The sequence below is a fragment of the Hyperoodon ampullatus genome, assembly GCF_949752795.1.
Source record: "Hyperoodon ampullatus genome assembly, chromosome: 7".
Taxonomy (NCBI): Eukaryota; Metazoa; Chordata; class Mammalia; order Artiodactyla; family Ziphiidae; genus Hyperoodon; species Hyperoodon ampullatus.
In genome coordinates, this window is record NC_136920.1 from 74,272,369 (window position 1) to 74,289,673 (window position 17,305).

At 46.9% G+C, this 17,305-nt stretch overlaps 1 protein-coding gene across 3 annotated transcripts in view; it reads left to right on the forward strand.

Annotated features, from left to right (window-relative positions):
- NAV2 (neuron navigator 2) overlaps positions 1 to 17,305 on the forward strand; it is a gene marked incomplete at its 5' end in the record, with an annotated part of 768,636 nt that overhangs the window by 485,403 nt on the left and 265,928 nt on the right. For all 3 annotated transcript variants that reach the window (XM_079709585.1, XM_079709583.1, XM_079709584.1), the window contains 2 exons: positions 7,113 to 7,230; positions 16,765 to 16,817. In XM_079709585.1, coding sequence (XP_079565711.1) covers positions 7,113 to 7,230; positions 16,765 to 16,817 — 171 coding nt within the window. The remainder of the gene's footprint in view (positions 1 to 7,112; positions 7,231 to 16,764; positions 16,818 to 17,305) is intronic.

The window sequence follows — 17,305 nt, forward strand, 5'->3', positions numbered from 1 at the left end:
GGGGTGCCGCAAAAGCCTTCCACTTAGGTGTTTTCATCAATGGAAAAGTCCTATCAAGGCTCTTGCTTGAATGGTACTTCTTTTACTTTACACCTAATTTTAAAGGACTCTGGGGTCTTTTAAAGACAGTCCAGCAACTCTGCAGCCTTAAGGGCATCCTTGTATGCATCAAATGCTATTCATAGTGACGTCCACAGATCATCAAGAAAACATGGAATTGGGTTAATTTAAAAAGCAGGGATCGTGATCATCTATTTGGGAAAGAGTCCCTATGGCATAGTTAAAAACTGCCTTTCAGAAGTGGAAGCTCTCAGCAATTTAGAATGACTTATTCCCCCAAAACTTATATTCATTTGAATATGAATAACCACCATTTATTCAATACTGTGCTCCAGACACTGTGTTAACCGTTGACATACATGTTTTCATTTCGTCTGTAAAGCAGACCTGCATATCCCCACCATGTACGTGAGGGCCCCCCACGCTCAGCTGGCCCTGACTCGTTGTGGGCCACCTGGCTGGTAAGGGGCAGAGCCAGATCTGAACCCTGGTCCACACCAGCTCCTGAGATTGCAGACACACTGCCCTTGTATAATTACCGTGGTTGATGAAAAACCACAAATGACCTGAGTAATGCATCGGGAGATGGCAAACATGGGGGTGGAAGAGGGTCATTGACCTCTAGGGTGGGCATGTAGTGAGAACCACGGACGCTGGGCAGAACTGGACTCTTCCTTTGAGAAAACAGGGAGCAGTGCCAGCGTTCAGGCTCAGCCCCTGCTGGGCTGTGTGGCCTGGATTGGCTTCTCTGTGCTCCCCCTCTTTTTCCAATGTAGAGGGCCGGGGACACCATTCCCCCATTTGAATGTTTGTTTCAAGGCAGTGGTTTTAATCAAGGCAGGGTCTACCTTAAGAAAGGATATATTAGACTCTGATGGGGAGAGACGGCAAGAGGGAAAAAGCCACCAGCTAACTTCAGGCCCCTTACTTCACCCCAGGCAGTTAAAATGATCTGTGGACATGTGGCCACACCTGTGGGGTAGGTACCGGGCTCCTTTCGAGATGCCGGGGATACTGAAGTGAATGTGTTAACCAGCTTTGCCCTTAATAACAAATGGTGCGTTTTGATTGTCTTAAAACTGTGACTAATTGAATAATCATTCTTTGTGGTATTCAGGTGCTGGGTGGACACTCTATACTATTGTTGCAATATCATTTTTTGTGCTTCAGGACAATCAGAACTAAACCATTTAACCACACACTGCGCAGTCATGGAGATGATGGGATGTTGATGATGTTCCCAAAGTCTAAAGCGGGACATTGAATGGAGGCCAAACAGTTGAGTTCTCTTTACAATGGATGGACTGGAAACCACCTCAGAGGCTAAATGGCTAGTGTACTTGTATCTTAAATCTCCACCCTGGCATTTCCTGCTAAGAGATACATTGTACTCTTTTCCTCCTGGAACTGGCTGTGCTAAAGCTATCTGCTGCCTTCAGGGTCCATCAAGCTGCGTGCCCAGCATGTTGGTCTGCATTTACAGTTGTTAGGGCAATGACTTTGGGTGCAGTTATTTTATGGAATTTTGGGAGGTTTCTTCCTTAGAGCTGCCCATCCCCCTTCATTTGAGAGCTAATTGCAGTATAAACTTGGCACCTTCCCCGTTGGTTTAACAACCGTGCAATTTTTATCAGTTTTCTTGTTACAACTAATAATCGGGTTCTTTACTTCGCTTGATCTGTCAAGATTTTCCCTCTTTGATTTCAGCCTGTTTGATATGGAATGATGTGGAGTTATAAGCAAACAAATGACACACTGCTTGAAATTCTGTCAGGGCTAATCAAGTGAATCAAAGTGAATTCGCTCTTCAGCTGTCATTGTCTTCCTTCCCCTTTTTTCTTTTCAAGCCTCTGACAGCAGCTCCTTTCCCTCACCGGGCGCTTCTGGAGCACTGGGTCTCCCGTTAGAGGGGGTGGGAAAGGAGGTAAACTCAGCGAGATGGGTCAGAGCCAGAGCGGGAAAGACTCCTTCAGATACTGGTGTGAAACGATCCTAGAGCCTTTTCCTCTGGAATCTTTTCTCTGGAATGATGTGATGATTTGGAGTTGGGGGTGGGGATGGTTGTTTTATTCTTTCCTAGAACTGTGTGGTTCTTTGTCTTGCCCATTTCTACTGAAAGTCCACCGATCAAGGATGAGTGGGCTTCAGCGTAAAAGCAACAGAAGCCCTAAGTCTTTAGAACTCTGAGGGAGGAGAGGCTCTGGAGAAGTTGATTCTGAATGCCTGAGGCTTACAGAGGAAGCCCTGCGTGCCTTAGCCCTTGCTTAAAATCTTTCAAACACACACTGTTCCATTTTTGTTGAGTTCCTGAACCCAAAGTAGTCTTCGATGACTAAGGATATTGTGAGTTTATTTTCCAAAGGTGCTCCTTGGAAGAATGGTAGTCATTGCCTGAGCTACTGAAACAGCAAGTGAGAGGGATGGGGCTGGAGTGTGTCAGTGCGTAGCAGGGCCCATGAAAACTGTGTTTCTTAAAATAAATCTAGGCATTTTCTTGTGACTCACTTCTTCAGAAAGTCGAGAGCTGGGGAGAGGAAACTCCAGATAATCAATGATTCTTGTTTGATGGGTCCTGATTAACGAGCTTGCACTCTGGACTGATTTATTTTCTCTATTCCTTCCTCTTTTCAGTCAGTAAAGAGACTTGAGATCCTGGTTTGAGGATTCACTGAGAGCTCACTTAAGTCTCCAATGCAATCAGTTTCCCAAGGGTTTGCCCTTTTTCTCTCCATTCAGCTCAATGTCGGGCAGCCACTTACTGACCACCTGCTGTGCCCCCACCTTGAGAGACACCATCTCTGCCACAATCTGGGGGTGGGGTGAGGAGGTGGTGCCAGCGAACAGGTTCTCTGCTTTGTATGCAGCTCAGGATGCAATGAGGAAATCAAGGGTGACTTCCTGGAGGAACCAGCGTAGGAATGGAGTTTTTTGGGGTGGCCCCAGGTGGAGGCACTCAGGTGGGTGGCATGGCAGGAGTTCAGAGATGGGGAAGTGTGAGGTCCAGTTTTCCTGAGGGTAATTGTAATTATTACTGAGCCCTTGCTATGTGTAGGCATATTATGTCATTCAGTCCCTATGACACAGACTGGCCACTTTCTTCTGTAAAGAGCTGGACAGTAAATATTTGAGGCTGTGCGGGCCAGAAGCCTCTATCACAACTACACAGCTGTGCCATTGTGGTCTGAAAGCAGCTACAGATAACAAATGGGTGTGGCTGGGCTCCCATCGAACTTTGTTTACAGAAACAGGTGGTCCCTTGGGTTTGGCCTGGGTCACAGTTGGCCAGTCCCTCCCTGCCTTATCATATATTTGGTATAATCCCCATTTTATGGAGGGTAAAACTGAGGTACAGAGAGGTGAAAAGAAATTCACATGCCAAGGGCCACCTTGACTTGGTCAGTTCCCAAGCCCAAGCTTTTCACTTACCCACGCACTGCCTCCCCTGCAAGGTCGACACTGGCTGGGGAAGAGTGGATGGATGAGAAGCCTGCCTTGAACTGCAGTATGAAAAGTCTGCCTTCCATTCAGTGGGGAGCCGTTGATGATTTTGTGAGCAGGTGATAGGACTAGAGCTGTGCTCTTGGAAGATTAAGTTGGTTGTGGTATGTAGGTAGATTCGAGTTAGGAGAACAAGAGCTCTGTCTTAAACAGCGTGGAGTAGAGAGGTTCACTTCTTTGGCAGAGCCAGTTCTGACCCCTGTAGGACTTTGAAAGTTCTCCCTGGTATGCTAGATACCTGTGTGGCCTCACCAGGGCTCCACACTGTGTGTGCCGATGGCTGAGTGGGAGAGGGTTACCCCTGTACTTGTTGAAAGAAGCTTATTTAACCTTGGTTTCCTGCTGGATTGTATAGACACAAGAGAGGGCTGGCTTTAGGGAGGATACGTCTATTTTAAAATACCCTTAATCACCTAGGAAGGGAATGAGCAGAGGTACCTGTATCCCCTCCCACTCAGCGGTGTCCTTGTCCGTGGCCTGTTCTCACCTCAGCTGATGGTTGTGGGGCAGGTGGCTTGAAGCTTTGGGATGTTCTCGTGGTCCCTCAGACCCTCAGATGGTAGGATCCCTCCAGGGCTTGAGACATCACTGCGGTGTATCTCCTGTTGAGGGAAGATACCAGCCAGGTATCACTCTCTGTACCAGCCTGGCCTGCTTTTCTTTCACAGTCTACTGTGGTTTGTGATTCCAGATGGGAGTGCTCCAGACTCTCGGAATTGTACCTTGTGAAAGAGAAGGGGAGTGAGTCTTCAAGTCATCTGTGTCCTGGAGGTTCAGGGTAGAGGCTGTGGCTGGTTTTGTTCTGGCCCATTTTATAATGCTGGTAGTCAAATTTCTAATTATTCTTTTTATCTACTGAACACTTAGCATGTGTCAGATTCTGTGTCCTTTATGTGTATGAACTTGTATTGCCTTCATAATGGCCCAATGATGTTGGCATTATTATCCCCTCTTGTAAATGAGGACACCCAGGCCAAAGGACACAGACGTAATAGGCAGCGTGACAGCTAAGATTTAGAGCAGTCTGCTGACTCCAGTGCCCTCCTCTTGACCACCTGCTGCCTCTGCTTCCTGAGCCCCACGTGGGTCAGGTCAGGGGCTTCCAGGTGGTGCTTCACTGAGTCTTCACAACCACCTTCTGAAGTAGACCTTACTGTGCCCATTTTACAGCTGGATAAACTGAAGCCCAGAAAAGGCAAGTGACTTGCCAAAGGGCATTCAGACAGCAATGGATAGGTCTGGGGGGTTTATTTATTTTTAAACAATTCTTTCAGTGTGAACATAACAGAGAATGAGCCGAGTCAGTAGGACGGTGTCATGGAGGGGGTGAGTGAATTGAAGAATTGATATTGTATTCAGAGAAGCAGTGTTGGAGAGTGTCTAAGGGATTCTAGAGTTAGTCAGCCTGGGTTCATATCCTGGCTCTGCCACTCCCCTGTGATCTTAGATAAGTTACTTTTCCTCTCTACACTTTAGTTTTCTCCTCTGAAAAATAGACACAATAATAGCATCTACCACAGAGAATAAGGATGAAATGAGTTAATGCATGTAAAGTGTCTGTACCAGTGTCTGGCATGTATTAGCCTCTGTATGTGTTAGTTGTTATTAAGCTCCTACACTGCATAAGGCACTTTTTTCCGAATATGTTATATCACTCAGTCCTCCTAAGAGCTGACAAGTACATGGTATTTATTCCATTTTACAGATAAGAAAGCCTAGGCTCAGAGAGTTAAATAGCTCACCTGAGGTCATACACCCGTTCCTCCAGAGATACATGTTGAGAAATTGAACAAAACAGACCCAAATCCCCACCCTGGGGAGCCTCCAGGGCTGGGACTCGAACCCAGGTCTTTCTCTTTTCCTTTGAATGTTTTTCCCTTTCTCTCTCTCCCTCTTAACAGTTTCATCGCATGATCTCTCAGATTGGCCATTGTAATGACCAAGATGGCGCTCGGCTTCCTTAGCCTTCTCAGTGCTTGTGAAATTGAAAATGATCTTGCTGAACTAGAGCTTCTATCTGACAATTTGGGAGTCATGAGGAAGGAAAGGGACATGGATTTAAGGATTAGATGCCATGGTCCGAGGTGTGAAATAGAACCATACTGTGGTGTGGGTCTCTGCGGTGGAAGCTTCGAGTTGGGGGCTGGGGGGTGGATAGGCGTCGTCTGTTCTCAGCGCTTGATGAAGTGGAAAGTGCACGTCTGCCTTGACCCCTCTTGGGATGAGGCCTTCACGGTCCCAGGGGGAGTAGCCAGAGGTGCCACCTCCCTCGAAGGGCCTGCTTTGCAAGTCCAGGCCCTGGCCCTCAGTCCCCATTCCAGGGGCCTTGAAGGACAGCACTCCACTGCGTGAGATTCCCCTGAGCCCAGTGTTGGGAAGAGTGAGAGCTGGGGCAAGGACAGGGCTTCCACTGCTCTGTGAGTCACGCGAGATCTCGGAGCAGGCCTGCTAGTGGAGATACAGTGACCACCTTCATCATTTTGGTGGAGACATCACATGGATTAGTACGCGAACTGCACCTGCACACACGGCCCAGCTGAGGTGGGATACTTCTCTTTCTGAGCAAGCGTGGGTTTGTATCCCTCCTGGGGGAAAAAAAAGGTGCTGATAAACAGGACCTGCATGTCCCCCACAAACTCACAAGTCCACGCATGAAACTTAGCACTCAGAATTGACGAGGAGGTTTTCAGTTTTGTTTTTGGCTTATGTCACTTAGGGAGAAAGTTTTTAGGCGAGGGTTTTCTTGTGTTTGTTGGCTCATTGGAAGCAAATATTCTTTGCGCCGATGATTCTGTGACTGGGAGGGGCAGGTCTCTCCGTCCCCCAAGGGGGTCTGCTTTCCTGATCCCATGATGACCCAGCCTCTGCCTTTCGGGTGCTGTGCACACCAATGCTGTGTTTAAATATGTTGGAATTTGCTGGGGGGTTTTTGTTCAGAGAATCCCAACTGTGAAAATGATGCCAGGCTTTTAAGTTAAACTGATTAAATTTGAGATGATTGTGAGGCCATTAATAACCCTGCTCACACAAGAGTAATTGAAGCGCTCTGTGTTTTGGTACTTGGCTCCTTTACAAGGGACCCAGGCTCCTGAGAACTCGGCTAACTCAATAGCCCTCCTTTCCCTGAAATGGCCCGTGAAAAGATGCCTGTTGGGTGGTAACCTCCCCATACGTTTTCTCAATAAAGAGAAAAAGATGGGAAGGGGCGGGGTAGGGCAGTGGGGCGGGGGAGACCTCGCCTGCATTTAGAGCCGCAGCCTCTCAAAGCCGTCTGGCACAGACTGTTTAGTTCCGTGTCCCCTGTCCCATTCAGGCCACTGCATGTTTTGAAGCTTTCTTTAGCTTTCTCCTGAGCCTTGATGGCAGATCTCTCAATAGGTGAAAGCCTGGCTCTGGCCAGCTGAATACCCCATGGGCACAATGCACTGCATGTTAATGGCGCTGGCTCGCCCCAGACAGCTCGCCTGTGGGACAGTGGCTCCTATACCGGCCCAGCAGCTGCCTCAGATGGAATCTGACGGGGTTCCTAAAGTTGCCCGTTTGCTTTTTTGCAGATCTACACAGACTGGGCCAATCACTATCTAGCCAAATCAGGCCACAAACGTCTCATCAAGGATCTCCAGCAAGATGTGACGGACGGCGTCCTCCTGGCCCAGATTATCCAGGTTGTGGGTAAGAGCAGATTTTACGTCAGGGGTGGATGAGTTACCGTGGAGACCAGTCCAGACGGGGTCGAGTCTGGCAAGAGGGACTGGAACCCTGACATCTAAAAATGCAGTGTTTCTGTCACATGTATGACACTTCTTTTGACTGTCTCGTGCCGGGGGAGTGAGGGGTACCAGCTTGCTTTTCCTGATAAGATCACCCGCGTGGCAATCTCATCTTGATTCTCTGAGAAGAAAGACTAGCCATGGCTGGGGGGAAATGCTGGTGGTTTGGGGAGGGGCTCTCTGTCCCCTTTCTTACCTCCTACCATCTTTCTGGCTCTCTCATTTCCCCCCCGCGATGGTGCTTTTTTGTGGAATACTCTGGCAATATTTCAAAAAAAAAAAAAAAACGGCAATATGGGGCTGGTTTATTCCTGTGAACTCTAATCGGGTCTGAGAAATCAAAGGATCAAACTCCGCAGAGGGCTGGTTCTGTTTTTCATACTAGGGGAAGGGAAGTGGAGCCGTAGGGCTTTTAATGCCTTGGCTGTGTGCGGGAGGAGAGGAGTCACCCTGGGCAGGAACGTGGGTGGAGGCTGGGCACAGCTTTGCCTTGGGTCTTAAGGGAAGTACCCCAGTGGTCCTGCCTGAGAACTCAGAGCAGACCGTGGAGGCGGGAGGTCAATTAGATGGCATTAGGCTGATTGTTGTCGCTGGCAGCTTTAGCAGCCAACTCATGCCAAAATAGAAGGCAGAAAAAAAGGACAGAAGCCCCAGCCTCTCAGGCGTGAGTTCTTATGGAAAAGTTGCTTCTCCTTCAAGTGAGAAGAAGCCTTGTATAGTTCTAGCTCTGCTCACATCTGTGGAGACTGTACCTAAGAATATAGGTACGTTGCCCTTAGGCGAAGATTTTGGACTTTCAAAGAGAAAGATGCTTCCCTGCTCTCCTAAGATTGATTGAAGACCAGCTTCCATTGGTCCTCCTTCTCTTCTCTCCTTTTTCCTTCCTTCCCTGTATTAGTTTGCTGTTGCTGTATAACAAAGTGTCACAAACTTAATGGCTTAAAACAACATATATTAACTGTCTCACAACATACATTAACTATTTCTGTGCATCAGAAGTGCAAGCATGGCTTAGCTGGGTGCCTCTGCAAGGCTGCAGTCAAGGTGTTGGTCAGGCTTGAGTTCTCGTCTGGAGCTTGACTGGGGAAAGGGGTCAAGCTTACTCAGACTGTTGGCAGAATTCATTTACTTGCAGTTATAGGAGTGTGAGCCCTGATTTCTCCCTGACTGTTGGTTGGAGGCCACCCTCAGCTCCTAGAAGACCCTCTCAGCTCCTTGCCACATGGGTCTCTGAACATGGCCTCTGCCACCTCTGTTTCCCTGTCTTTAAAATGGACACAGCCATGCCTGCTTTGTCTGATCTTGTGGCAGTCTTGGGAAATGCATAAGGTAGGTATCAGATATGAAGTATGCTTGGATACTGGAAGGTGTTTCTGGATAGGACTTGGTAACCACTGCCTAGAAAGATATGTGTAGAAAGATGAAGAGGCCTCTGAATCGATGTCAGAGTGTCACGATAGATTAGTTGTATCTGCCAGGGCCCAGCAAAGGTGAATGGTAACGTGTATTGCAAATTTACTAAGCATAGTGCTAGGGAAATGTAAGCTAGCACAGTTTTTAATCATTGCTCAGGAGGATGCTTCCCTGAATCTATTCAGATGAGATGAACCTCCCTAGACAGTGACCTTTCTGGGCCTGAACTACTAGACTGTGATTTCAGAGGTTCAAGCTAGTACTACTGATGCAGGCTGCTGCTCAGGCCACCAAGTTGCTTCCCCCCAGCCCTCCAGGAGAGGCTCCCTCTGCCCAGGGACTCCCTACTAAGTAAGGCCAGATATCAACACATGGAACTCTACCCCTGACTGTGCCAGGCTCACACCCTCTGCTCTGGGTGTGGAGAACAGAGGCCCAGGATACGAGGAGATGAGAAGGCAGCTAAACATAGGCATCTCCTATGTGACTTCTTCCCTAGACTGTCCATCAGCCAGTTCAGAACATTTCATCTCAGAGTGTCTTGTGGACACAGATCTCCTGGTTGGGGGGGATGGCGGGAGGGGACAGCACTCTGACCAGGATGCTAAACTATTAATCGCTATACTCCATGCTTCCCCCCCACATGTGCCTATAAAAGGAAAATGTAAAAATATATATTTGTATGTGTACATGTTTTTAATATACACATATGTGTGTGTGTATATATATACACACACACATATGTGTGTTGGGGGTGGGTGTATCTCTCTCTATTCCCCCTAAGATTTTCCCAGAATTGGAGTCCTAGTGACTCCATCTTGTATCGGACAGAATTCTAGTGGTTGCAGTTGCTCTTTGGCTGGAGAGCTCCTACTCATTCTAGAAAGGTCAGTTTCTCCCTGATACTTCCTAGCTCCCCCAGGCAGAGCTGGAGGGACCCTCCTCTGTCATCCTACTGACTGCTGTATTGGGCCTGGGTCTCTCCAGGCCTGGGTCTGAGTCATCTTTCTTTCTAGGTTCACAGCATTTAACATGGTACCTGGCATGCAGTGTTGTTCAAGAAGAGTTGAGGAGATTAGGGAAGAGAATTTTATTCACTGCAACCCTTGCTTCCTTAAGCCTGGCTCGGATGGTTTCCAAAAGGTGGCCTGGATGTTTTCCCTTACCAGTATTTAGTATTCTTCTGAGCACTCCTCTAAACTGTATGTCACACCCTCCTCCTTTCCAGGATTCTGGTGCAACTCTAAGGTTTGGAAGGGACCTTTTTTTTTTTTTTTTTTTTTTTGCAGTACACGGGCCTCTCACGGCTGTGGCCTCTCCCGTTGCGGAGCACAGGCTCCGGACGCGCAGGCTCAGCAGCCATGGCTCATGGGCCCAGCCGCTCCGCGGCATGTGGGATCTTCCTGGACCGGGGCACGAACCCATGTCCCCTGCATCGGCAGGCGGACTCTCAACCACTGCGCCACCAGGGAAGCCCCTGGAAGGGACCTTTTAAAAGCCTCAACCTGATGTGTGAATTGCTTACATGAAAAGTAGTCAGCAGATGGGCAACTTACTACCTCCTCAACTAGTTCTAACGATGGAGCGTTAGAATTTTTTAAAAACTCTTGTTTCATTAAGTCAAAATCTGCCCCTCCTTGGTCGTGTCTCCCTACATGCACTAGTTCTGCCCTCCAGGGGCAGAAAGAGCAAAGCTCATCTGGGACAACTAGAGCATCAATATAATTGAGGACCATTGTGGATTATAACTGTGGAATAAAATAGGAATCTACAAATCTGTATTGATAGATAGATACATAAATAGATGATCTATCAATGGAGGAGAAGAGAGAACTCAACTGTTCAGGTGAATGACTGATAAATGTAGAAGAGTTGCATGGTAAAGGTTAGTTAAGGCAAGAATCATCAATGGATGCTGAAATCTAGAGGAGAAAGTTTGATGGAGAGCAGCTATTTACATGGTCTCAAAGTGGCTCTCCACTGATGGCTTATTACTTGCAAAGGGAGCTGTAGTAACCACGTGGGAGAATGAGGCGTCATGACCAGGGGATCAAAAGTACATCACTGGGCTTCCCTGGTGGCGCAGTGGTTGAGAGTCCGCCTGCCGATGCAGGGGACACGGGTCTGCGCCCCGGTCCGGGAAGATCCCACGTGCCGCAGAGCGGCTGGGCCCGTGAGCCATGGCCGCTCGGCCTGCGCGTCTGGAGCCTGTGCTCCACAACGGAAGAGACCACAACAGTGAGAGGCCCGCATACTGCAAAAAAAAAAAAAAAAAAAAGTACATCACTGGTGAGGGGCAGCCGGATGTCACGTGCTTCCTGACGTGGTACCTCGAAAAGAGTGCAACATCACTTAGTGCTGTATTGCAATCAGGGATGGAAAACCTGAAACCCATCCTGAGGAATCTCAGACAAACCCAAATTGTGGAACATCCTGTTAAAAGAAACTGGCCTGACTTGTTCCAAAATGTCAGTGCTGTGAAAGATATAAAAGGCTTAGAAATTGTTCCAGAAGAAAAGAGATTAAAGAGACCTGACAACTAAATGTACCGCATGATCCTGGACTGGATCCCATACAGGGGCATAAAATGCTACAGAGGACAATTTTGAGTCAATTGACAAAATTGAAATATTGGAATTATAGTAATGTTAAATTTTCAGAATTTTAAAATTGTACCATGAAATAATATCCTTGTCCTTTGGAAATACACACTAAGAGTGAGGGACATGATCTATGTAGCCTACACTATATTGATTCAGATTTTTTTTTTTTTTTTTTGCGGTACGCGGACCTCTCACTGTTGTGGCCTCTCCCGTTGCGGAGCACAGGCTCCGGACGCGCAGGCCCAGCGGCCATGGCTCACGGGCCCAGCCGCTCCGCGGCATGTGGGATCTTCCCGGACCGGGACACGAACCCGTGTCCCCTGCATCGGCAGGCGGACTCTCAACCACTGCACCACCAGGGAAGCCCTGATTCAGAATTTTTAAACAAGTGTACCTATAGAGAGAAAGAGGGAGGGAGCGAGAGAGGGAGAAAATGAGAATGGATGATACTATACGGGAATTCTCTGCACTGTTCCTGTAACTTTTCTGTAGGTTTGAAGTTACTTCGAAATAGTTAAAAAGAACACATCTAAATGAAGGTCCATCAAAACTTGCAGTCAGGGAGATTGTCCTTTTAAGGGACAACCTGTTCCTAGGCCTGGGAGGGAGGAATGTTGTGCATAATGATTAAGGATCTGTGTGCTCTGAGGCCTGACCCATGACTGGGAAGCTGGTGGGCTGGGTTAGGAGGGTAGGAATCAGGGAACGTTTCCTCAAGGAATGTATCTATAAGCCAAGACCCCAAATTTGGAGTTAGCTGGGTAAAGTGGTCAGGGAGGGCTTTCCTGGTGGAGGAAATAATGCACAGAAAGGCTGGAGGATAGAGACGCAGAGGCTCAACAAGGCAAAATAAGACCAGGCTACCAGGTACAGGGCAGTGAATTCTGGGCTTTAACCTAAAGAACAAAGGCCAGTGATTGAAGAGTCGGTTTTCAGCTTGGGGATCTTACTACCTCCTCTACTATTTCTAATGATGGAGAGTTGGAATCCTTTAAAAGCTAAGATGTGTAACATAAAGGAAAACCTTAGATGCTTTTCACAGACATTGCTCCTACCTAAGTCTCCATCTAGCCCAGATGGGCCCTAGGATCTAGCCATCTCTTCGTCCATCCATCCTAGGGCTGGTCTTACCAGATAGTGGCATATCTTGGGGCCCACACTTTTCTGTCATTGCCTTCTGCCCATTAGGCAGAAAATAGACCTTTTGCTGCTGCCTCTTAGTGCCCTTGCTTTAGTGACTGAGGGTTGGGTGTCTGTGTTCAGCCTCTTATTAGTATGATTATCTTCTTGAGTCATGAGCTGCCCGAAGCCGGCAGTTGCCTGCCAGCCCATCACGGTGCCATGTCCGTGAGTTATTAGAAAGGTTTACGAGGCCAGGATAAACAGCATGAATCAAGAGAGAGAGACAGGCCTCCCTCCTCCTGCCTACATTGCTGTCACTCAGGGAGGATGCCAGAAGGGGTTGGAGTGAGCGAAGGAGAGAAGGGGCGGGAGAAAGGGAGGAAAGAGGAGAGAGAGAGGGAGGGAAACAGGATAAACAAAGGAGGCTTGGAGAGAAGGAGGAAGCCAAGACAGAGAGGGGATGAGAGCAGCTCACTTTCCACCAACCACCATTTGCGCTGCCTCTGAGCACAACCAGGAAATTCAGGCAACACGCAGGACTCTACCTTCTTTCTGTTGATGACCTGCTACCATGGCGTGGCCTTGGGTAAGTCATCTGCCCTTCAGTGAGGGCAGCCAATTTTGCTAGACATTGGCAGGGCTGCCAGCTGCCCTGCACATGCATAGATGCCACGCATAGATGCTTGGGCTGTTGAAATGGCTTGGAACCCTTCCGAGGAGGTCTTTTGAGAAGTGATGAGCTTGATTCCATTCTTCTCAAAGTGCACTGATGCTTTCCAGTTACTAACTTGTCACCTTGTGTGCAGACAGGTCACCACATTAGAGATTGCTGGAATGAATAAATTACCATCGGCACTTCAGGATGCCAGTTTTAATCACAGTTGAAGACTTTGGGGGACAAATGCCTTTGCTTCTCTGGTTATCTTCTCTGGGGCTGTAGCCAAAGACCCCCTACCCCGAGTTAATAAATTCAGCTCTGAGGACCAAGCTCTTCTTCCTTCTAACCAAAGAATCAGAGCTGCTATTATTGCTCTAAGTATTTATGACAACCACAGAAATTCTTGAGAATTTAAGTTGAAGGAGAAGTATTTAAATTACATGAAATTGGAAACTAGGAGGTCCAGACTTCTTTGCATTTTTATTAAACATTTATTTTGAGTTTGGGCTGAGTCATTTGATCTCTTCCCATGTTTTCTTTAGAGGGTCATGAATAGGCTTCACCCCATTGGTTTATTTTGAATGTTGTAAAATGGCAGCATTAGGCTTATAGGAGCCTAATGCATTCAAGGAGCACCTGACTGTGGTTTAGGTGACAGACCATGAAAAGGAATTAGAGGGCTAATTAGACCAAACCAAATCCCTTGGTTTTGTTTATCCAGAAGGTATATAAATAATCTTTAAAATGACTTCTCAGGATCATAGTTATCCATCCTTCACTTTAATGAGCACTAATGAACTGGGTGTTGATCAGAATCCAGTGCCGTATGACTTTGGCCATCATGAGTATCCAGCTGGAAGATACCTTGAGTGACCTTGATTCTCAAAAGCCGTATCAGTGTTGTTTATCAAAATCCAAGGTCAGAGTGTAAGCCTGCCATAATTTCCCATGTATGAAGGAGTGCCATTTGTCAAGGATCTTTCTTTTTTTCCACCTTCAGTACATACATTTATATATACAAGTGAAAGAGCAGCTGCCCCAAAATAGACAGTAAAACTTTGATTCATTGGAATGTTCAGAATACTCCTTAGTTCCCCTCAACAAATACATATTGAGTGGCTACTGTGTGTCAGGCACTGTGCTAAGCTCTAGGGTTATAGTAGAAAACAAAGCAGATGAAAATCCTTGTTTTTGAGGAGTTTACATGCTAGTGACACATTCTGGCTAATCGTATTTTCTGGTGAACTGAAGAACAAACATCCATGAGTTACCCCATTCATTGGGCATCCTTTACATGCTTTTTAAAGGCTTTATGGCACCTCTTTTGGGAGTAGGGAAAAGCAGGTTGAGGAAGCTTCCTAAAATGCCTATCCCGGTGTTCTTAAGAGCTGAGAAAACTCAACTGGCTCTCTGAAGACCGAGGTCTTCCCAGGTGGGTCATAAGCCTGAATATCTATTACTTTGGGCCAGTTCTAAAAACGGTGTAGATCAGGCTGAGTGTATACTAACCAGTCTGTCTCTGGTAATTAGATTTTTAAATAATTTCCTGCCACTATCTTGCTTTCTTATTTTTTACTTCTTAAGATAGAAACACTAGAGGAAAAAAATCCAATTGAGGTAACGGTGAGCTATATTTAGGTTCAGGTGTTCTAAAACCTTAGTGTCCTGGGACACTTTGAGTCTGTTATCCTTTTCAGACACTTTTCAATGTCTTTTCTCTTCATGGAAGTTTTACGTGTCATAGTCATTAAAATTTGATGTGATATATATATATATATATATATAATTTTTTAATGCAATTTTGCAAACACTTGTCGAGCCCTAAGGATACAAGTGTGAAAAACAAAATCTACATGTCTGCGTAGCTGGGGGAGACAAGAAAAGGAGTTACACATTAGGTGATTAAAAGCAAAGTAGAGGCAAGTCCAGGGTGCTGGGAGAGCAAAGAGAACTAGTGGGACTTACCCTTCTAGGGGAGGGGTCATGCAGTAAAGGGACATGGGATTGGGGAGGAATCTCATAAAGGCTTCACAGAGGAGGCAAGTCCGTAATTCTTTTTTTTTTTTTTTTTTTCCTCCCCTGTTACGCGGGCCTCTCACTGTTGTGGCCTCTCCCATTGCGGAGCACAGGCTCCGGACGCACAGGCCCAGCGGCCATGGCTCACAGGCCCAGCCTCTCCGGGGCACGAACCCGTGTCCCCTGCATCGGCAGGCGGACTCTCAACCACTGCGCCATCAGGGAAGCCCAAGTCCATAATTCTTCACTGTGAACTCCTAGCTGAGTTTCTGGGCTTAACTCAGATGGAGACATCAAAAAAGGGAAATTTTATTTTATATATTTTTACATAGATGATAAGAATATGTATTATTGGATTAATGATCTCTGCCATACATAGAACGCTCACTGTGTGCTAGGCACTGCACTAAGCAGTTTACTGGCATCATATAATCTTCTCACAGCTTCTCCTGTGAAGTAGGTAGTATTAGCTCCATTTTATAGATGAGGAAACTGTGGCCCAGAGAGGTTGTGTTACATGGCTGAGATCACACAGCTGAGAAGCTATAAAGCTGAGCTTCAAACTGGGGTATCTTCGCCTCCAAGCTACTACACGTACTGCCTTTCTTGTAGCACTGTATTTGCAAACTCAAATGTCTTGGGCTGGGCTTCCCTGGTGGCGCAGTGGTTGGGAGTCCTCCTGCCGATGCAGGGGACGCGGGTTCGTGCCCCGGCCTGGGAAGATCCCACATGCCGCGGAGCGGCTGGGTCTGTGAGCTATGGCCGCTGAGCCTGCGCTTCTGGAGCCTGTGCTCCGCAGCGGGAGAGGCCGCAGCGGTGAGAGGCTCGCGTATCGTACCAAAAAAAAAAAAAAAAAAAAAAAAAAAAAAAAATGTCTTGGGCTGTGTCTTGCAAGGATTCCTCCATACTTAGGGTGAAATACATTCACCATGGGAAGCTGGGCCTTTCTTCCCTGTTATTTATTTGATTTCCAGCTTATTCAGTACAGCTTCTTTCTATCACTTCCTTAAGTAGGTAGGTAGGTACTCTTTTGACTTCAGTAGTGTGTGTTCCAGATCTAATCTGGACTTCCTGTATGACCATGGATGTGCCATTTTTAAAGTCTCAATCTCTTGTTCTTCCATTGGCCTCCACTTCGGGAATAGAATCAGGAGAAACAAAAGCAATCTTAGCATTTCTGGCTAAAGATGGGGTGAGATGCTGTCGTCTATGGCTTTTGTCCCCAGGAGCTGTGTTGTGGCTGGATGGATCCACTCTGAAGCACCCTATCTTTTGTAGGCAAGTTGCAGTTGCCTTTTTAAGAGCCTAAAGCACAGTCACAGCTCAGGCCGTTTCCCAGTCTCCAGACATTTCCACCATGCCCCATCACTCCAAGACTGTCATCAATGCAGTTGTCTCTGCCTTAGATGACAGCGACCTTGCCCCAGCTGTCCCTGGAGGGCGGCAGCTCGATGAGTAAGTCCTGAAGCTTGCTAGATGCGTCTCAGTATTTCACATGCCTGCGTTGGTTGGACAAACCCCAGTATGGGCCTTAGGAGTTTCTTGGCCTCAAGGGTTCTGAACATCACTGCTCAAAGTGTCTGTGATGATTATTTATTTTTCTGACTTGTGTTTCTTTTTTCAGCAAATGAGAAGATTGAAGACATCAATGGCTGTCCAAAGAACAGATCGCAAATGGTAAGTGGTACAGGGGCAGTGAGTGTTTATGTTATGTTAGTAAGCCCTGCCTCTAAATGATATTGACCATCTTGAAAACATTCACACCACAAGCTTTACTCTGGGGGATTATATTAATAAACTAACAGCCATTTCCAAATAGCCATGGTTTGCTTCTCTGACATTTGTTGGCATTTACTGGAAGATGGCTGTGATTTTTACGTAGGTCATGAGACAGCGAAAATGAAATATGGTCCTTGCTCTTAGAAGCAAGTTATGCAGAACTGCTGCAAACATACCCTTGTTTAGAACTTGGGCTGATATGACTCTTGCTTTTTCCTCAAAGACCCACATCAATTTCTGTTTGTGTATATTTGTGCTGGGGCACAAATGGAGTGATGGTATCATAACAACCATCAGAGATTGGGGCGTGTGGTCTGATTGCCTTTAAAGGTTAGAATGATGTGAAATCAGGACTGTGACAGGAAATGTGAAATGTCCAGTCACAT